Genomic DNA, 22,111 nt, shown 5'->3' on the forward strand with positions numbered 1-22,111 from the left:
ATGAAATATTGGGAGAGTTGAATAACAGGACAGTGAGTTTCAGGGTGGTCCCTCGCTTCTTTGCCTTTTACAGCTTCTTTTTGAGATATCAGCTTTGCAGGCAATGGCTGCATCTCAGATACTTCAATTTCCATAATCACTTTCCCTGGTTTACCAAGTATATTCTAGAAGGTAAATTGGGAGGGTGGAAGAGAGGCAGGATGAGAAGAGAGGGATATAAGCAATTATTTTTGCTTCCTCTTCTCCTCTGCCTGTGAGGCTGCAGATTCCAGAGCAGTGATCTCTCTGTGGCGTGTTCAGGGGCGCTGAGCTTGTGTTTGGGGGCAGAGCTGCAGGATTTGTTGATCCCTCTGTGACTGACTGGCAAGGTGATCTAATGCTGATAATTTAGCCAAAGCCAGTGCAGCTCCAGAGCCCTCATTTTGTCAGGAGCACCAGCCCTTGACGGTGTTTGCTCATCCCATCCCCTCCTTTGCTGAGCCCCAGGCAGGGAGGGCCTGGCAGAGCTGCCCATGGGGCACTAATGGTCTGCGGGTGTGGAGATGCTGAACTGAGCTGTGCATTCAATTAAGATGAGTTTCTCAGTTAACAGGCACCCTGGGAAGAAATGAGTTACTTTCATTCCTGGGATTATGAGCACTTAATGGAGTAGACCTATCAGAATTCTGTCTGCGCTGCATGAGATAACCCTAAAATGCAGCATGGATTTTCAACTTACTCCTCTAGCAAAAAAAACAACCCAAAAACCTTGCTAGGTGAGAAGGAGAAATCAATGCTCATGTGAGTTCTCTTGCAGTCAGGCTCATGGAACTAAATGTGAGCTGGCATTGCATGCACAGTTGGATTTTAATTTATGCTTTTCTTGAGTACTATCCCTTTGCTTGTGACTTGCCTATTTAAAATTATAATTCAAAAAGGTAACTTAAATAATATTTATGATATTTTTTTCTGTAAGACTTACAATGTGAGTGGAATATCCAAAAGATGGATGATTCTGACTAGAGCTGGAGGCCTGGCTATCTGATGTGTATATGCAGTAGACTAGCTAAACCTCAGCCTGTGTCAGTGCAGTTTAAGAAAATTTGCCAGAAGGGTTCTGCTTTAAAGCGGTTCAGGATCTTCAACAAAGTGAATCTAGGATGAGTTTGTGCTGGACCTAAATGAGTAATAAGCATATTCAGGAGAAGCAATGAAAACATAAATATTTCACACCAATTGTGCACTGACGTTGTTGAGAGATGGGGAGGAGATTTGTGGGGATGCAGCTTTGGTTTTGGGACTTCCTTTTGTATTGCATCTTCCATGGAGAATAGATGGTATCTTTTCTTGGGTATAATCAGAGCAGTAAAAAATAACTTGGAAATTTTCTTTGCCCCTTCTGATAGGAAAAAGTGAGGATTTTTTTTTCCAGTTCTGTATTGGTCAGGATCACTGCAATCACTTCAGAGGGAGGAGGGATATGAATTAGAATTATTCTTCTGAGCCTACTGTACCTTGGTCTTTGGTGGATGGTTCATGCCATATTACTCCTTGCTTATTTACTGACCTCCTCAATGACTCACCTTGGTTAATGAATTAGTTTCAGTTAAATTGCTTTCACATTTGGATAATTTTATTTTTTACCAGCACCCAGTGCTTTATTTGATTAAATTAAATCAAGCATGTAGTCAATCACCTTTCTGCCAAAAAAAAAAAAAAGACAAACGAATAAGAAAAGTCATTGGTGTGGTTTTCCATAATTTATAAGTTGGCTAGGACAGGAATTGAGGGGATGTTAGTTTGGTCCTGGAGTAGGGCTGGTAGGTGCATGTAAGGCAAAAACAATGCTGCATCTTTAAACAGCCTTTAATAAGGTTTCTTTAACTACGGAGCCAAACTCTGAGATCTCCCCTGCTGTAAGCCATAAGTTGCTTGTAGGCTTGTTCTAGAGAGTAATAAGTATTGTTGTTTAGCAATTGTGTTGTTGAAATTCAGCTCCACTATGTCTGACAGTATTTATCTAAAATACTTTCCCTGGTGCATGCTCAAGTTCCAGTAAACCGTGTCTTATTGTGCGACCTTTTCATTTTGCAGTGAAAAGGGATCAGCTCGTCAGATAAAAGCTACAAGCTGAAGTACAGGAAAAATGCGTGCTCAGAAAATCCGAGCATGATTGAAAACAAGATGTGTTAAATCAATGCAGTTTATCGCCTGCCTATTCCTGGCAATTGCTGTTCTAAGCTCATTCTGAGCACACACTAGATGATAAAAGTATAGTGTCACAGTGCTCACTGGGGTGTGAGGCCAGGGAAACATGTTTATCAGACAGGCTGGGATGATTTTTTTTTTTTTTTACCCTTGATAACATTTATTGTCAACATTTTTGCAGCAAAGAAACCCCAAACCCTGAACAGTCATGGAAGCAGGTGATACATCTGCTGCTGAAATCAGAGAATACCAAAAGCTCTCAAATTATACATTTCTATGTAAATGTTACAAACTAGAAAACAACAAACTCAACTGTTTCAATGTTAAACAATTTGCTGCATCATCTGGGATGTAGCCAAAATGGTCCTTTTGCTTTTGGGTGAGTAGCCTTACTGCAATTTCATGTAGACAAGTCAAAGCTAATATTTAGAAATAAAGGTGTGTGGAAACTATTGTTTTCTCAAGGGATTTTAAATTAGTTATGGAGAGGGATTAAAGACCTAAATTAAACCTCACAGCAGGTCAGCCCCTTCCAAGAGTACCACACCTATAATATTCATTACAGCTAGGCATAATTCATCTCATTTTTATGATTCAACTCCACCTGTATTTCCCTGTGAATCTCATTTCCAGAGATTTTGGATGTGATAGCTGGTGTTTTTCCAATTTTCTCCCTTCAAGATTCTTTTTTTCTCTGCCCATTGTGAACTTGCAAGTCAGAAGTCTACAGTTCTGAGAAACAGCCAAATTTAGGCTAAAAAGCTTCTAATAGGAATTCACACAGGACACTGAGTTTTTCATTTATGCATCCCCTGGTAATAGGGTTTTTTTTAATAATCTGAAGAGATGATGAGAAATAACAAGGTTAAAAGTGAGAGAGGCAATATTCAAAAGGAGATATTTCTGCATACAAACAAGTTTCAACAATGGCTTCCAATACTGTCTACTCCAAAGGACTTTGTGAAGGGTGAAAAAAGAATAAAAAAACCTACCTACATGTTATCCAGAATTATCCCTAGGACAATTTTAAAGGTGTCTGCACCTACACTGTGGAATTTGAGAAGTGCATGCAGAGGAAAAATTGTTGAAAATATGCAGAATACGGAATGAAGGAAAAGGTTACATGAGGTGACAGTTTAGCATCTCCCACGCTCTGTGTGGTACATCTCTGCATCTGTTTCTGAGCCAACAGTTTAAAAATAAATGCAGTGTCTTGATTTTTAAAATGTTTTAAAGTAGGTCTAAATATAGATCTTATAACTAACCTTACACACCCATTATTGTAAATCTTGGCTTGGATGCATTTCTGTGCTTGTGTTTCTGTGTGCACATATATTTATTTATTTAAATGTGGGGACAAGCCATTGAGAACCAGCCCTTTTCAGTGAATTTTTTATTGCCTGCTCACATGCACCTTCAGAATTTGTCTGAAAAACTGGAAAATATTCACATGTAAATGCTGTTTATCCCCTTTTTAATGACTGCCAAAGTTGCATCAATTAACCTGGACAGCCAGATGAAGTAACCAACATGCTTTAATTTCCTTCTGGCCCTCTGTAGGCACATTCCCAGTGAATTCCACCAGCCTGTTGTGAAATTGGGATGTTTAAATTCCAGTGCCTGAAACTGGATTCTGTTTCAGACTCCCTTAAGGCCAAATCCTCCCCATTAGACAAGAGGTCAGTGCAGTCAGAGGAAGAAGAAACTGTGAAGCTCACAAATTGTTTGACTTTTTTTTCCCCCCAAGCCAGATTGCAGGTTGCTGTGAGTGAACTTTCAGAGTTGTTATGTTTGGAGAAACCAACACATAATTCCTGCTAGACAGATCTCATAATCACATTCTGCAACTTCCATAAAAATATGGGGCTCAAGACATGCATTCCTTGCATCTTCAACACCTCCACTGGCTGCAGAGAAGGGAATTGCTCCTCTGGTTCTAAGTTCCTGGAAAACAATTGTTTTCAGGAAGAAAATATCACTCTATCATGTCTGTAATAACACCGATGAACATGGAGGAGCTGCCTCCAACACTGGCCTATTGCATCTTTAGTTCAAGTACAGAGCAGTCACTGGGGAGCTCAGAACTCTGTGTTGGGTTTATCATTTGACTCAGCCCTGTATTTTCTTCATTGTCTGTTAGGGCATTACGTGGCAATGAAATGTAGGAATTACATTTCAGATATCTCTCTTTCCAATTAAAAAAAAAATCATGATGTCACAGTTCAGTTTTAGAAATGGAAATTCAATGCACAGGAGCATGTTTAAGTACCAAGATGAGAAAAATTAGGAAATTCTGGGTGAACACTGGAAGGGCCATTCTAGCCCAGACCTTTCTGTGCAGGCTCTTGCTGTCTCACCCACTTCCATTTTCCACTTCATGTGGGAATAAACACTCCAGGGAAAGTCAGTGGAAAGAAAACTTTAGAAAAAGCAAGACAAATTCACAACAACAACAACCAATAGCTCAGATGCTTGCATGTTTTCATTTAAGGAGCTTTAATTAGCAAAGGAAAAGTCTTTGCAGGGAGATTTGCTGAACAGACTTTTTCTCATTTGGTGATGGGGTTTTGAAGTGGGTTTTTGTTTCTGTCTTTGTAGAGCAGGCAGAAAGAGGCCACTGTGCATGAGAGTCATTGGGTTTGGTGTCAAAATGTTGCTTTCTAGCACTGTCCACTAGCACTGCTGTACTGCAGGACCTTAGCAAGGTATTTTAATACCTGGAATTTGATATTATTATGGTCTGTCCTGTCCTATTCCCATCTTCTGCAGTCAGTGTTTGTTAGGGTCAGGGGCTTGCAGCAGAAATATTTTGTGGCTATGAGGTGTTGAGACACAAAATTTTCTTTGTGTTGGTCACAGAATTACCTTCTATTTATATTCTGACAAGGTCTCTCATTGGACAGGGAAAAAAACCCCAAAACAGCTGTGTAGACCCCAAAGCCCCACCTCTTTGACACTGCAATTTAGGACCTATCACCTGCTGTCTAATTTTGTTGTAGAGCCAAATTTACAAAATAAATTTGTGAAGAGACAGAGGAAGAGTCTAAAGCATCTTCTTCCACTCCACTGTTCAGTGACTCCCTGGTGCTCCACAGGAGCAGGCACTGTGGGATATTTAATTCCCACATTCAGCCTTTCCCTGAGTGTTTCACTTAAAAAAAATCAAGACCAGATTTCTCCTCTGAGACAGGGACGGTCAGACCTGTGGGCCTGAGGCAAATTTTCTTGTAGCCTTCAGCCTTTATTTGGGGTTATTTGAGCCCTCAGAGTCCCTTCCCTGTCCTTGCAGCCTTTTCCACTGGAAAAGCATATGGGAAGTTCATAGGTCTAAGTGCTGCTTTCTCACTGGTTTTGGGTCAAACAGAATGAAAAAGAAACAAGGACTGAAAAATAAAAGGAGTAAATGAAACCATGAATGCATGGGAAACAAATTAACTGGATATGTTTTACATTCTGAAATATTTCCATAATGCTGCTATGTAGTGTGTGTTTATTTTTCTTTGAATAATGATGTTAAAATGTGTCTAATTCAATTACTCTCTGCTTTTGCTGAATGAGTTTTCCTTGATGAAGGGCTCTCTGCACTACCCCAAGCTACGAATTCCATATGATATTTGAAGAGGTCCTTTTAATTGCTGATATTAAGTGTCGATCATTCTGCTGGGAGTTGGCAGCATGGCCAGAGAAATAAATTCCTCTCTCAGATACATCAGACAGTCATTCAATTAACAACCAAAGCTTTATTGACACAGTAGGAATTCATTATGTGAAATATTAAAAAAAGCCCTCCACTGACTAGTTGAAAAAAAAAGAGACTTTTAAAGATGGTGGATTATCTGCATGCGGTTATTAAAATTATTTGTGCAGAATTCAAAGTTATGGTTATGATGGAAATATTTTTTCTCAGAGGCATGAGCAGCATTTTTGTTGAAAACATAAGCTGGACTTTGAAAAGATGGCTATAATATACACATGCCTATTTCCACAGACATCGTGCATTTTCTTGATTAAAAGCCTGAGATTTTATGAGTTATGGCTTTAGAGTTACTGCATAAAGAGCTTCATGGCTTATTCTGTTAGAGTCTAATTTGAAAGAAAGTTCTTCCTCAAGGGTTTAAGAAGTAATTCATAAAATGGTAAGAATAATAAATATTGTGCCTTAACTCATACACTAGGATAGATAGACAGATTTTGTACACCTGGGTGTAATTTTAGTTAATTCACACAAGAGACAGGCTGAAAGTTTATTGTTTGGAAGGAGAAAAATGGCTTAAATCTTGTATTTGCAAAAATGATTATATTAGCTTAAATGAAAATGCTACTCTATTAATGGCTTCAATAAGCTATGCATTTGGAAAAGTATTTTAATAAAAAGTTACCTGAAGTTTACTGCAACTTAAAATATGTAAGTGAGGGAAAAGTACTTACCTTGATTTATATGTCTTTTGGAGGTGTAATTATTGGCTTTTTACTCACCTATGTAAAACAATGTACTTTTGTAAATGGATTTCTGGCCACTTTACTCCTTTTTTTTTTTTTTCACATAAAAAATAAGCACTGTCAATCAAAGAATTTTAAGGTTTATTTCCTCTTTAGAAATGATTGATAGCCTTTTAGATTTACAAGTTGACAAGTTAAAGGGTTCTATTGGTATAATTATGTACTAAATTCACAGTCTTTCAATTTAAATGTCCTTTTAAAACCACAAGATTATCATACCTGTATTTTGAAAAGTAGGCCAGTCAGTTTGGGTTGGTATACAAATTGCTTCCATTAGCCTTGGGACCTATTTGAATTTAGTACAGTTTTTTAAAGTTAGTAGTACTTTCAATGGTACTTTTAAAATATAAGGTAATGGGAATGCATTTTAAGTACCATATGTGTTAGCTTGTTTTTAATGTACGGATGTCAAGAACACAAATAGAGAGTTTGTATTTCTGATTGATTCTTTTTTTTTTTTCAATCATGGAAAGAAAACTGTTATTTGAATTAAAGGTGAGGGAAATGCCTTACTGCGGATGGACTTCAGCAGCAGAGACCAGCCACGTTTACTGGGGCAGAGGAAAACCTTGCAGGGGGATGTGTCTGACCTTGTAGGAGCTCTTCTACAGTGCTTGGAGATGAGAATATTCCCTTTTTTTGGAGTTTTTACACCTCCTGACACACAACTGGTCTGGTTTAATGCGAGTGGGGTTAAATATGTGAACAGATCTCTTTCATTGAGAGATGATTAATTACATTTGGGTTGTAAATGAACAAGGAATGGAGGGCTGAAATTGTCCAATCTGTTGTCAGATGTCCAGACAGCTAAAGATCCCTTTTTTTCTTTTAATTTTATGTAAGATTAAAAGGTTGAAGGGGTATAGACTAATGAGTGATATTTAACAATAGCAGTTTAGGACCCAGTCCTGCAGATTGCTGTGTGCAGCCTCTCCCCACCACTAAAGTAAAGCTGAAGCTGTTTGAAGCAGAAAGTTTTCACTATCTCTCACAGTATGCTTGATGCCTTCTGAGATTGGACCATAAAATTAACTTTTTTTTTTGGCCATTTAGTTCAGAAAATATTCAGAGGAAATACTCTGTGGATTTCAAATGTGTTGAACATGTAGGAAGATATGAGAAAATGACTGCTAACTCTGAGGGGATTTCAGAACTGGCCTCCATTTATAATATTGCAGAATTTAGTAACTAGTTTCCCAAAGGATCTAAAGGGAAAATGGCCATAAACTAGACTGAATTAGAGGAGAAACACATTTGGCAGAACCACACTAAAATCTTTGAATGTATTTGCAAAAGAAATTTAAATTTGAGCTGTAGGGTTTTGTTGAGTTTTTTTTTCATCTTCTCATAGATCAGCTATTTTTGATAATAAATATAAATAGCAGTCAATTAATTTATTTAAAAAAGGATTTAAAATAAGCAGCCTTGTAAGTAAACTCAGAGGTAAGGAAATGAGGGGGTTCCAAACCAAGGAACTGTGATATTTTCTGCAAATCTACACAGCAGAGGGGTCAGTGTAGGCCAGGGTGTGAAAGGAAATGTAGGGAAAAAGGCCCAACCATCCCAAAATCAAAAGGAGTCAAAGCAAGGGAAAAGCCTTATGCTCACTCCTTCCATATAATGACCCGGATAGAAATAAAAGATCATATTCAGATATTCCTGATGAAAGGAAATACCTGAAAAAACCTCAAACAAACAAGGAGACTGGAGGGGTGTCATGACCTCTGGGGTAGTAAAAAGCTCAGAAAGTAAAATCCCGAAGGATTTCTGGTCTGGTGTTACCATAATACTGCAAGACTCATTTCAGGATATGGTCAGAAGGTTCCTTTCTGATGTTGGAGGAATGCTGAGGTCCTGCTGGCCCATGGACCATGTGCCTCTCCAGGCAGTTCCATCAGCCCCATGTTTGTGTTTCACCACGTTGGGTAGGTCTGCATCCCTCAGCATCACCTTCCTGTGCCTCAGGCTGCAGCAGCATTGCTGGATTTGCTTTTGGAGATGGGAATTTGACCCTTTTCTTGCCAGCTGGACAATCTGCTGTAGAAATGTGATTTGAAAGTAACAGTAATTTAAAGGGATTGTTTTGAGGGCATGTTATGGAACACCAATTAATTACAAACAAGCCAGGGATTGGATACTGGTTTCACGATAACATGAAGATCTTTAGGAGTATGGAAAAATGTTCACTTAAAACATGGAAATATGGACAGGTTATGCCATGTTGAGACTGGGAGATGGAGTTTAATGCTAAATCTTTTTGCAGTGTTCAAATATCATCATTCTAGCCACATAAAAAGTTCATAATAAGATCCTCATAAAGGTATATGATATATTCATAAATTAGTAAGACTTTGTGTGAGAAATAATTTTTTTTTGCTTTAATAAGCTAAGACGAGAAGACTTTAAAATGATTCAAAAATGAAAAAACATAGGTTTTTTTTTTCCTCCACAAAAAAAAAAGGCTGAAAATATAAAAATCCACATTCAAATTGATATTTTTTTCCATTTAACTGAAAAAATTCGAACAAATTGCTGTGGAATATTTCCACATCTCTATTGGCATGGGAGAGTCAAGATGTGCTGTTGTTTAGAGATGCTTGAGAATACTTGACTGTTCCAGTTCACCAAAGCACTTAGGAAATTCTAAGCACATGTTGAAGTCTCACTAACATCTGAGTTTTAAAGTGATCATATGACTGGAAATATAGCTAGAAGGTCATTCAGTGCAGTCCCCTGTAATTATAGGCAATCATATAAAAAACATAATATGCTCAAATTTGCTTTGCTGAAAGCAAATGGGTTTAAGTATGTGCTTACAGATAAGCATGTGCTTAAAGGCTTGACACAATCAGAGCTTCCATTAATGCAGACAGACCAGCATTTTCATGAAGATTAAAGTGTTCCACTTTCACCATTTCTCACCTCCATTTTATCGGACAAGGACTAGGGAAAGATGAACTAAAAACATTGATGTATTTTTTTTTTTTTAATTATTAGCTCTCCTGGATCAGTTTAGTGCTGATCAGAGCCTAAGCTGATGAAGTCAGTGTCAATGAGTAAAAAATAAAACCTCTGCCAAGACAATTGTCTGTATTTCACAACAAAATTATTTGTGAACATTGCACATGGAGCATATTAAATGCATAATGAAATTTGGAACAAAACAGGCACTGGGATAGGAACTACTTTTGCCTTCCAATCACCTTCCTTGTAATATGAAAAACCCAACACGAAACATGGGTGTGAAGTATTTATCACATTGGTTTCATAGTGCCTTTCAGAGACAATAATTGCTTCCTGTTTGGAAGATGTATGCAACATCCCCAGATTTTCCCACAGCTTGGAAGATGATGCACAACATCCCCAAATCTTCCAGCAGCTTTGCTGAAGTGGGAAGGTTTGGATGGAATCCAAAGGACCAACCTCAAGCAGTGTTTGGACCAAGACTTGAGTCAGTGCTGAGTTCCCAGGGGGTTTTGCCATGGTCCTGCCATGGTCCCATGGTGCCTTTGCCCATTGTCACCTGAGCCCCCTGCTGTGCCTTTGTCACCTCACGCTGTTGTTTGTTGTTGTTTCAGCTCTGAACGAACCCACCATTGACTATGGTTTCCAAAGGTTACAGAAGGTTATCCCCCGGCACCCCGGTGACCCCGAACGCTTGCCAAAGGTCAGCACGAAGTTTATTGTTCTGTTAAATGTGGTAAAGATGGTTACTGCATGTTTTTATCTGAAAGTGCAAGGCTCTGTGAATATGATGGTCCTGGTTTGGTACCCAACCCAGACAAGCAGAAACAGAGGCATGACCAAGAATGCCCAATCAGCAACTGGAGCCTTAGGAGAATTCTGCTATTTTCTCAGGCACAGCTAACTCAAACAGCTCTTGCCTTTCTTAAACACAAATCTTTCTCTATGTTCTAAAATATGTAATAATGAACATATTTTTTGGTTACCATTTTGGGACCAGAGAAGTGTTTTCATGGAATAACGATGTTTTTTGGTTTTGATATCAGTAGCACTTTGCCAGCATAATTTTGAGAACTTCATCATTGATAAAATCAAGTTAATTGGATGTGACTCCATTGCTGCTGCATCATGTATTGGTTTAGGGTAATAATGATTATATAGTGTTTTATTTCAGAATTGCTGATTTAATTAGAGCATTGTGTACTGAAGTGATGTTTGTTCCCATGAAAATTAGTGAGGTTTTTTGTTGATTTCTGTCAAGTAAAAGCTGGGGGAAGGACAGCATTGTTCAGATAGGTTTCTTGTACTGGGAAAACACTGGGATTGCACTCAGATCTGTTTTTGCTACCTTGCAAGAATTTGCAGTGACTTTTGTGGTATACTGGAGTAAGAGGTGGGGGATTTAAGTGCTGCTGGTGTCCAGAGGAGCTCTGAGCAATAGTGAAGATCTGGAGTCACTGTGGCCAGCTGCCACCACATGTTTTATCTGCTGTTACTGAGGGAGCTGGGGAGTCAGAACATTCCCTGTGGAAAAGAAAATGTGAATTTGCAGACCTGAGACACAGACAAATGAATTGTTCAGTTAATGTACATCCAGTATAGCCTTTGTGAGTGGGCAATACTTGTGACCTTTCTTCTGTATCTCCCTGAGCTGTCCACAGGCTTCCATCAGGGATTGTTGTAGGCTTTGATTAGTTGCATTTCTAAAGTGTTTGAAAGGTGAGGAGATTTCCTGAACACTGGAACTTAATTTGTTTAATTCCTTGAAAGAAATGAAAGTTAGTATGTGACTTTTTTACACGCTTGTTCTGTCTTTTATCTTTGCCTAGGAAGGCTGCAGGCTGTGGTTTTGGGGTCACCGATGTGTTGTCCTTCCCTCTTCCCACCAGAGAAACATGCTGTCCTAGGGAGTTACATTTACCATTGGCTCTGTTCACCCTCTGCAAGCTGTCCCTTTCCCTAACATTTGGACAGACTTGCAGCAGGACACGGCTTTCATGGCTTGTCAGGTTTCACTACAGAGGCGCAACTCTTTCCAAAGAAAGAGAGCATCCTTCTGTAGGGGCTTTTTTTTTCACCTCTATCCTGCCTCTGCTGCCAAATGTACTTCTGGAGGAAAATAGTTTATCAGAAAATAAGAAGCCAGCCTGCACTATGCACCAGGCATTTGCAAGGCTCAAAAGAACTGCTGCAAAACTTCCCTAAACCCAGCATTCTAGCTGGCTACTAGATGGCTGTAGATTTTATTTAAATCAGGAAATTAAAGTAAAATAATACTGGGCAATTCCCAATAGAGTTATGTGTCTAGGGGTTGTGATGGAACAAGAATTGGGCTCCTTTTTGGCTCCTGAGGTACTGAGGGATCCCCAGCAATGCCCCTTTGTGCTGGTATGGAAATGTGGGAATGCAGCCTCCAGGATGAGTGCCCTAATCTTTCCCATTTGGTCTGAGACTGGTTGTGGGAACTCAGCACATCGTTCCCGATGTCCAGAGATGCCAGGAGAACCCTTGGGGGTCTCAGAAATCCTGGAATGTTGCCAAGAGTGCTTGGTGGCTTGATTTTGATCCATCCACAGAAGTGACAGCAGTTTGAGGACATGAGAATCACTTTAGAGTGAAGGGTGTAAAAGGGACACATTTAGGAGGGTGAAATATAAACTTTAAGGTTTTTGGTACAGGGGGGTTATGGAGACAAGATGGAGGGATCAGGGCGTGTCTCGTCCTTCTTCTTTCTTCTTCTTGTCTTCCATCTCCTGTGGTGATGTTGGCACTTGGGGATTGGTTTATGGTGAAGGTGCACTTGCCAACATGGGTGAAAAGTATTGGAAAATAAAGGTAAATATCGTGTACGTAGATTTTAGTATAAAAAGACAAGACCGCCTCATGGGTGGTCAGAGTGCCTGTGGCTGCCTTGCAGATCAGACCTCTGTTGGGCAGACAGAAAATTTTGTAGATAAGAAACAATAAACAATCTGAAGACCGAAAAGCTGAAGAGTCCAGACTCGTCCTTTGAAACGCGTGCCACCCAAGAACCACCCTACCCGTGTCGGGGCAGAGACAGACAGCCGGACCCGACAACTGGTACCACACATTCCTGCAGGCAGAAGAAAGCTTCTCCTAGCTCCATATCCCAATTCTGAAATTTAGCAGGTATTTATGGATAGGGTATGAGAGTGAGGGTTAGCACTCAGTCATCTGTCCCCTTCTCTTGGCTTCATGTGTTTCTTTGGAGTACCTTTTAAACTAATTTTTTAAATCTTTAAATCAAGGGAAATTGTGGTTATGTCTGCAGAGGTAAGATGTGATGGCCTAAAAAAAAAAGGTCACTTCTTTAGGGTTGGACAAACTGAGTGAAGAAACTGGTTACACAGTGCAAGCTTAGAGAGAAACAGGTTGTAGAGAGGACTCTTTTTTTTTGTCTTTGGGTAATTCCTTCTGTGCAAGCTTGAAGGTTGGACCTCAAGTTCAAGTCTCATTAATATGCCACGCACAGAGGCTGAATGCAGCAGGGGTTGGCACATGTCGACTCCTGTGTTTGAGGCACTGATGGTTCAATTCCCAGCATCACTTGCTGGCTCCAGGATCAGCATCAAGGACGTGTGAGCCCCTGTGCTGGTGAGCACTGCACAGTGCTCTTCCCCATGTCATTAAACCAGGAAGGGCTTTGGCAGGGTTCCACTGCAGACAATTCTCAGTGGCTACTTAGAGCAGTGTTGGAAGCCATATGGCTCCCACAGTGGAACCACGGGCAGAAAGGGCAAATGTTCCAGAGAAACAGAAGAGAGGAGAGCAGTGCTCAGAGCTCTCAAAATCCTTCCCTCCATTTCCCCCCTTGTCCTGGCAGCACATCATCACTTTCTGTTCATGAAAAAGCTTGTGCCTTTGCTTTAAATAAACAAAACAAATAATATTTCTCTAATTGCTGCTAGGGTTCGTGGTCATTATTCCATTGAAGCATTACTGATGAATTAGAGATCTTTCCAGAGTGGTTGTGATTTTTGTGTTCATAAGGGCATGCTGTCCTTCCCATGGACCATCAAGAGCATTCTGCTCTGTGACTTATTCCTGCAGTCAAGGAGAATTGTTGAGACCACCAAAAGTAAGTGTTAGCACATGCTTTCCCCTCCAGAGCTGAGGAGTTAACAGTATTTCTAAAACCATTGAGGCTGTTAGAGAAGTTTGAGCTCCACAAGTTTGGAAGCAGTGTTTTCAAAAATGCTCAATATTTATGCTCAGGATTAATTTTTTGAAATGTTCCATCTATCTGCTGGAAGTAGGCAAAGAAAAAAAAGACAGATTTTAAAAAATAATTTCTCCTTCCCGGCGCTTCAACAGGCAAATTCCAGTAGAGAATGCCCTCCCACAGTGAGGAGAATGGGAGCACCTGGAAATGAGGGTCTTTGGACTGCTAGATTGACAGCTGATGTGCTTAAAGTAGAAATGCAATATATAGTTTCTGGAGAAAAGAGAGGGAGCTGGTGTTAGCAGCTGAGCTATGGAGCCAGTTTGAGCCAGAATCCTGATCCCTTCTTGTCCAGAGCAGGTCAGGGAAGGCAGCCAGTGGAAGGAGATGTGCATGTCTGTACAGACACCCCCACACCCACAGGCACCAGGAGGAGAGACAAGGGGTGGTGAGATTAGCACCCAAAGCTGGGAGTGAGATCAAGTACCAGGAGTGTGCTGGGCAGTGTAGTCTTTCCTTTCTAATACAGACAGGAGGCAGATCAGAGGAAACAAGAGACCTCTGGGGATAAGAGAAAAGGAACACTGTGATGCTGAGGTTGAGAAATGCTGTCATTGTCCTGCAGGAGCAGTCTGTCGGGAGCCTGTGTGGAGCTGGGAACAGCCCTGCACGTGTGTGTGCCCCATTTCCATCTGGAGTGTTTGCACACGTGCACACAAATGCACTCGTGCTGCTGGTTCCTGTGCACATAAACTGCAGTGGAGATCACTGAAGAGTTCAGATCACAACAACATGTTGAGTCTATTTAGGTTCATTCATGTAACTACCCTGCAATCCTTAAAATAAATCCCTGGCAGACACGTTGCAATTCTACAATTTTGTTAAAACTCCACAGCTAGAGCTGTAAAACAGCTTCAGCTGTGAGCTAGATTTGAAACACATCCATCCTAAATGATTTAATAACAACGATTCCTCTTTATATGCAATTTCCTAGATTTTATTTGCCATTTTCACCACTCCTACAACTCATCACTTGTATTTAGATTAAGCAGAAGATTGTTCACTCTGTGTTTGAGAAGCAAGTCATTGCACCAACCCCCTCTGTGATCTGACATCCTCTCCCTCCCAGTCTGTTCCTTCAGTGCTCTCTAGGAGACCCCTTATCCCTCCTGAAAGGGACCTTTACTTCTGGTTTCTCTTCATGTAGATGAAAGTGGAGCTTCTCTCTCTAGTGCACAGGGGACTCCCTGCTGAGCTGAGAGCACAGGTATACAGAATCCTCCTTCCCTCCAGCTCCTTTTCTCTGGTCAGTCATTAAACCCCCCCAAGACACAGCCCAGCTCCTCGTTTAGGACACTAATAAAAGACATGTGTTTATTAGGAATCAGAGGCTGGCAAAAGCAGTTGTCTTTTTCCATATGAAATCCCACAGATCTGCCCTTTATCCATCATGACATGGGTATTGTTTATATTGCAAATAAAGGTTGTCTCTAAACGTGGGTGGTTGGCCCAGGCTTGCTAGCAGAGGTTAAAATAGCAATGAAGACAATGCAGCTCAGGTTTGCTGCTTCAGACAGACCCAATGGAAATTCCAGAAAGGATTGCCATTTACTAACTCAACATATACTGTATTTTAACCAAAGTTAGTAATTTTCAGCTAAGAAAACACTTTTTTTTCCCACCTAGTGTAACAAGAGAATCATTAGAAAACTTTTATATTAAGTGTGGGCAGGAAGGGGGGCCATGTAAAGAGGACATATTGGAGCTCATATGTACAGCAAGGAGGTCTTGGGATGTGCTTGGAGGGCTCTACATTCTACTGTAAAATTTACAGGAACTCTTAAAAAAGAGTTAAGGTTGGTATTGAACACTCAGCAGCTGGGGTGTTTGAAGTTTCCTAACAATCTGAGCACATATTTGGTTGAGGAGCTTGTTTAGGGGGTCTGATACTTTGTTTATCCTATAGAAAATATTCAACAAGAGAGCATCAAAGCTTCTGAAATGGTGAGGCAGCTGTGCAAGTGTCACCCTTATGGGGTGGTGGATGTCACAGGGGTGTCTGGGAATATGCAGAGCCTGAAAGGAGAGAGCAGAGGGACAGAGGCACCGCTCACTGAAGGGCAGAGCCAGCACACAGGGCTGGCAAGGAGCCCTTTCCTTTCTGAAGGTCAGCAGTGTGCACACACATTTCACTGAGCTTTCTTTATAACTGGGTCAGCATTTACTCAGCAAATGATTAGAGCAGATGGTGTAATTTAGAATCTATGACAAAACTTTTAATAGATCAGGGCTAACATGATGACAAGGAGCTCTGCGCCGTTCTCCACTCCCGCTCTCTGCTTTGCCTTGGGGTAAAAATCATGCCTGGGATTGGATTTTCTAGTCTGCACATTCCATCTGAGCGACTCCAACCACTTGTTTGAGCATCCTGTAGGAGGGATCCCCACATTTCTCTGCTCCCATATCCTCATCCTTGTTGGTTTTAAATACAACAATTAACTGAGGATGACAGGAAGACGCCAAACAGGTAAACACAGTCCCTTTGAGGAGCAGGTTTTGAAGGAAAAAGCCACAGTTTGAAGAAAGTAACAAAGGCTGCATTTGTGTATTTTGCTCCATGGAGCTGAAAATATCTAGTAAATTGATCCCGTGGGAGTAATAAATACACATTACTTTATCTTGTACTTCATGTCCTATACCCCTGAGCCTTGATAGAACAACACCACTTAATAGACTTAAAAAAAGAGTAATTACAGTCATTGGTTGTGTGATATTTCAGCCCTTCCAGCCCTGCCTGACCTTCTAATTTAGCTCACCGTGTCTAACTAATGCATTTATATTCATCTTTTATGAAGCATGTGTAGTACAAAATTGACTTTGCAGCCTTTAGCAAGCTGTCTTACCAGGTTTGGGATCTGGTTAGTACAGCATACTCTATAGCATATGTACATTTACAGCAGAATTCTGCATGCATATGGTTCTGATCATCTATTACTTTTTATCCTTTTGGAAATAAAATAAAAAATATATTTTTTCCATTTCATCCTCCCCTCCCCCTTTTTAAAGCTTTTATTCATTGTGGCATTATTTACAGCTAAACATGCAGGCAGGAAAAAGCAAGCATTTTTAAAATGATTACCACTAATGTTTCTACTTGTCAGAAGTGCTTAAATTTTCCTGCACTTTGTCTAAAAACTTAGCACTTTTACCTTTTAAGAATTACAGATTTCTAAGATCTTACCAAGCTGATTTACAAACACAGCTGACAGTTTATGATGAATGATGTTGCAAAATGTGCAATATGTTTCTCTGTCATTTCTATGCATGTATATATTAAGAAGAAGATTAAGAAGAGAGAGAACCCCCCTCTGAAAGAAACCCTTGAGTTAGAGAGCACACACACAAATCTCTCTCCTGTGTTTCCTCATAACTTCCCGCTCACTTCACTCATCCAGCGGAGCACAATTGTTCTCTGTGCATTTTCTCCCACCATATGGTATCCTCATTACCATACACTAAGGGTCCATATGGGGAACTTGTGAAGTGAACTGTATTCATTTTAACTGCCAGATGAGCAGCCTTTTGCTTTGCAAGCTTAGCTTAAGTCATCTGCTGTCTTTATGTTGTTATGGCAACACAGCACCAATAAAAAATTCTAATCTACTGTAAGTGTCTGGGTTCACTGTATTTTAAATGCTCCCCGTAACTGTCCTCCAAGTGAGGAGCTTGTTCTCTCAGTGGGACAAAGGGTTATTGTCAACTCCAGCAGGTGGCAGTAAAGAAATTGTTTTTTTTTTTTCTTTAACCTTTCTTAAAAATATCTATTTTTCCTTTTCCCCCCATATCCGCTCACCTCAGAAAGTCATAGAATTGCACAACATGGTCAGTCCTTTACACACCAAGGATTTCTGATGCTCAGGTAGGAATTGCAGGTGATAGTTTAAAGTTACAGCTCAAATATTAAAGAGAGCAAAGGATGAAACAGTGGAGGCAGCTCATGAGCTTTATTGAGAGATCCAGGCTCAAGTACCTCTTTCACCAGGACTCTGATGCCTCCTCTTCACCAGGACTCTGATGCCTCCATAGCCACACAGCTATGTTCAGTTTTGGAGCTGTTTTCTTGCTTCTAGCTACATTTCCAAACTCCTGGATCAAATACAAAGCTAATTAAGAATATCTTATATTAATGGAAATAGGCAGCAGCATCCTTAGACATAAATCATCTTCACCTCCCCAGGCCACATGATATGTTGCATCTCTGTCTCCCTGTCTGCATTGAAAGTGAACGTTTGTAGTCTCAGTTCATCAGTTCACATTAGCCTCATGCTGAATATTTAAACACAGAACAATTTGAACACACCATGAAGAGAGACAGTGACTGCACTTTCACTTGGAACAGCACGAGCTCATCTAATAATAATTTAGTAAATCAGCCATTTAGTGGCTCAGTTGTACACTGTATTGTGCCAAATAATATTCAGTTCAACTGAATGCTGGTGAAATGGAAATCCAGACTCCAGTCATGTGGCACTTTTTTTGCTCAATGGAGAGATGAAATGGAAAACCACCCTCCCAACAGACTGTTTGAATGTAGTGATTTATCAAAAATATAGTAGAGTGACAATATAAACAGGATTTGGTTGTATGGGGTACAATCTATTCTAATTAGGTTTTATTATAGTGGTTTCTCCTGTGCAGATTATTTGATAATTCAGGATTATTCAGGAGAGCAGATCTGTGTAGTTACAGCCTAGTTACAATCCTTTGAGGCCCAGTCCTCTGGGGAGCCTGGTGAGCTCTTTATTGCCTTATTCTGAGCCCTGGCTCACAGGGAGCCCTGTGCCCCAAGGAGCAATGGGGAAACACAGCTGCTGCCATGGGTGTTGCTTCATAGCATGAAAGCACTATCAGATTGATTCCTTTTCCCTTTTTAAGGCTATCAAGATTTGTAGGGAGTGGTTATATCTTAGACTGACTGATATAACTGGAATAAAACAGCTTTTTGGGTGCCCATCCTTGCTTCCTGTGTGCTGACTGTACCTTTTCTGACCTGTATCACTCTTTAATAAAAGATATTACCTCACCCTACAAAGCTTGCTTTGGTTCTAACCATAGCCCACTGTAATTTCAGCCAAACAGCTACACTTCAAGGCTGTCTCTGATGAAGATGGGGGAGAAGAGAGTGTGTTTTCCTAGAAAGTCTGTTGTGAAGTTTAATTTGCTCCCATTAAAATGGTGCTTTGAGATCTCTGAACGCAGGGCATTGCAGAAATGTGAAGTAATGTCTATAATCTCACCTAGAGTCTCCATTTCTGGCCTACTTTTAGGTGTTATGTGGTGGTTTACGTGGTGATGTAAAATATCATTGCTGTGTATTTCTCACAACACAGCCCAATTGAGTGGCAGAAAAAGCATCTCCAAACCATCGCGATGCCATTTAGCAGAGAGTGCTGGAAGCAATAGGAGCCTCTTGTCGTAATTCTTCTAAGAAATACAGAGCCTCACAATCTCTGCCCAGCTGCTGACGCTGGAAAACTCAAGCATTTTGGTAAAATGAATCAAGCAGTAATGTTTCTTTTATGAGATCCCCTCCCAGGAAGGGAAGGTTTGGCACCATTTGGAGATCAGGCTGGGTGATCCATCATAGCAGAGGCAGCTGTCCTGGAGTGTCTCCCAGGTCACCCGATCGAACTGGTGGCTCTTACAACTGTATTATTGCTCATGGAACAGTAATTGAGGCACCATGGTTAAAAATTACCTGGTCTAATAGGCAGTGAACAATTTGCACTCAATACAATTATAAGCCAAATCATTCATTTCATAACACTTGGACTAATTTATTTGTTGACCTTTTAATATCCATAGCTCTTCAGTAGTATTAACTGCAACTTGGACAAAATCTCTTGTTCATTTTACATTCATTGATTTTTTTTTTTTTTCCATTGAGGCAATAACAGTTGTTTGAGTACAACCTTTTCTTTCTGCTGTAAAAGTCAATCATGTAACTTATGGTGATATAACTCAACTGGACTGGAATGTCCTCTAAGTACAATAGCACAATCTCAACCTACTTGTACAGACATGGAAATGCAGTTTGGATTTATTTTAAAGAATATTTTGGAATACATTTGTGACTACAGATAACAAATGATATATTTGCTGAGAGGAGAATGAAAACAAGACCCAGAAGCATTTCTAAAGCAGAGCCACATATATTTAACACATTTTTCGTTGCTATATTTTGGGTAGTCCAAGATAGAGAAATTGTACATTTGTTGATTTTATTCTTTAGGATTACCTAAGTGTGTCCACTAATAATGCTGGATTCATCATTTTATCTGCTCATAGCATCTTGAAGTCCAAACATTTGACAGAATAGAGGTGCCCAATTTTTCCAAATGTGAACTTCAGACAAATGAAATGTGTTTAAAAGTGTTTTTAACAAACAGGAAATAAATAATACTCATAATTTGATCATCTGGGTTTTCTTTCATTATTCAGCTGTAAACTAACATGAATGCTGAGGTTTTGTTGATCAAAAAAGCTACTGAAATATTGATGTATTTTGAAAAGTCAGTACTTTGAAGCAATTCTATAAAATATATTGGTGTAGTGACAATGGTAATACTTTTCCCTCAACACTGAAAAAGGAGCCCTAGATCATGTAAAATGCTGTGCCTGCTTTTACTTTCTGGAGCTGTACACAGAAATAGAGTGTTACCTTTGTGAAATGTTGGATAAATCTCTTAAATTCATAGTTATTCAACATTTATGCTTGCTTTGGATAATTTCAGCTGAATTATAGGACTGTAAATTAAAAATAATAATACAAGAAACAAAATAACTTTTGTTTCTGATAAGGAAGTTGAAGTTTTTTTAGAATATGTGATAGGAGCCACTTTGTTGAAGTTGTCCTTCTGAGCCAAAGTCTCTTTGCACAATAAAATACTGTGAGTCTTTTGAGCACATAAAATATGGTTGTTACACATTTGGTATTTTATGCTTCCCTAGAAATTACCACTTGTATCTGCACCTAATCTATGGTCTGTCTTTTCATTTCAATGGGGTCTGAAGTGGTCCTTGGCTGTAATGAGAATGCCCCTTTCAAGAGACTTCTTTTAATTATGCCGATGATAAAATGGAAGTGAAAGCAGTCATTTCTAGGGGTTATGACTGAGCAGTGTTTTAACTGTAACACTAAAACCCACCAACATTATTCCACTCTCTATTTCAACATTTTTATGCATCCACTCTCCACAGAACAGTGGAATATTATTGTAGGTCAGAATTTCATTCTGTCTTATTTTTCAGTTTCCTCCTGCTATTAAAAGTAACCTGAGCTCTCAGTTTCTAAATGCTCACACTTCCCATCTGAAGCATCCAATCCAGGAAAGTGACAGTTCCACAGATCTTAATGATAGGCTGGGTTTTTTGTTTGGTTTAGTTTAGTTTGTTTGGTGGGTTTTTTTTTCTTGTTCATTAAAAGAAAGCATGGGTGGCTCTTTAAATTAATGGGATTGAACACTTGGGGTTTTTTTTAGTAGAAAAGAGCTAATTTGGCATATTTAGATATTTATATGGGTAAATGCATAAGACAAACTGAAAATAAAATGGACAAAACACATATCTACAATTAACACTTTAATTGCTACACATCTCCTCTGATTTAGCTCAGCAGGATTTTGGCCATTCATTACCAAGCATATTTCTCTATAGATTTAAATGCAGCCAAGTGAATTAAGCCACCCAATGCAGTCTAGTTTGACCTAATGTGAGATCAATTTAAAAGTGTTAGGATTTGACCTGTGTTTGGAAAGTCTTTGTGTATACAAATCATAGAAATAGATATCAGCCTGTCCATTTGCCAATGAACATTTTTCACTCTTACAAATACAGAATTTGTTATCTGCATTGTGCCATACCTAAAATCACAAGCCAGAGTTAATCTTTTTTTAAACCCCAGTATTCCAGGGAATTTTTCTAATGGACACAATAATATGATCCATAGAATAAAGGTTCTAAAACAGCCTGTGCAGTGTCTTTGAATGACAGTGTCAGAATTCAGTGCCTCTGTTAATTTTTCCAAACTCTTTAAAGTTTACTTAAGTCCAGACCCTTCAAATCATTCAAAATCTTCTTCCGTAAGGGAATGTTGACAATTTTCCAAAAATATATGGGTAAAAAATAGTCAGGAGAAGATTTTGAGCAATAACTCTTTTTTCTCCTTTATTTTCTAGAAATAGGAATGTTAATACCAGCAAGAGAAAGAACTATCAG

General features: G+C 39.6%; 1 protein-coding gene across 4 annotated transcripts in view; it reads left to right on the top strand.

The window, feature by feature from the left end:
* EBF1 (EBF transcription factor 1) overlaps positions 1-22,111 on the top strand; it is a 266,899-nt gene that overhangs the window by 227,594 nt on the left and 17,194 nt on the right. For all 4 annotated transcript variants that reach the window (XM_066559952.1, XM_066559953.1, XM_066559951.1 and 1 more), the window contains exon 11: positions 10,266-10,354. In XM_066559952.1, coding sequence (XP_066416049.1) covers positions 10,266-10,354 — 89 coding nt within the window. The remainder of the gene's footprint in view (positions 1-10,265; positions 10,355-22,111) is intronic.

Source organism: Molothrus aeneus, chromosome 15 (genome assembly GCF_037042795.1).
Source record: "Molothrus aeneus isolate 106 chromosome 15, BPBGC_Maene_1.0, whole genome shotgun sequence".
NCBI lineage: Eukaryota > Metazoa > Chordata > Aves > Passeriformes > Icteridae > Molothrus > Molothrus aeneus.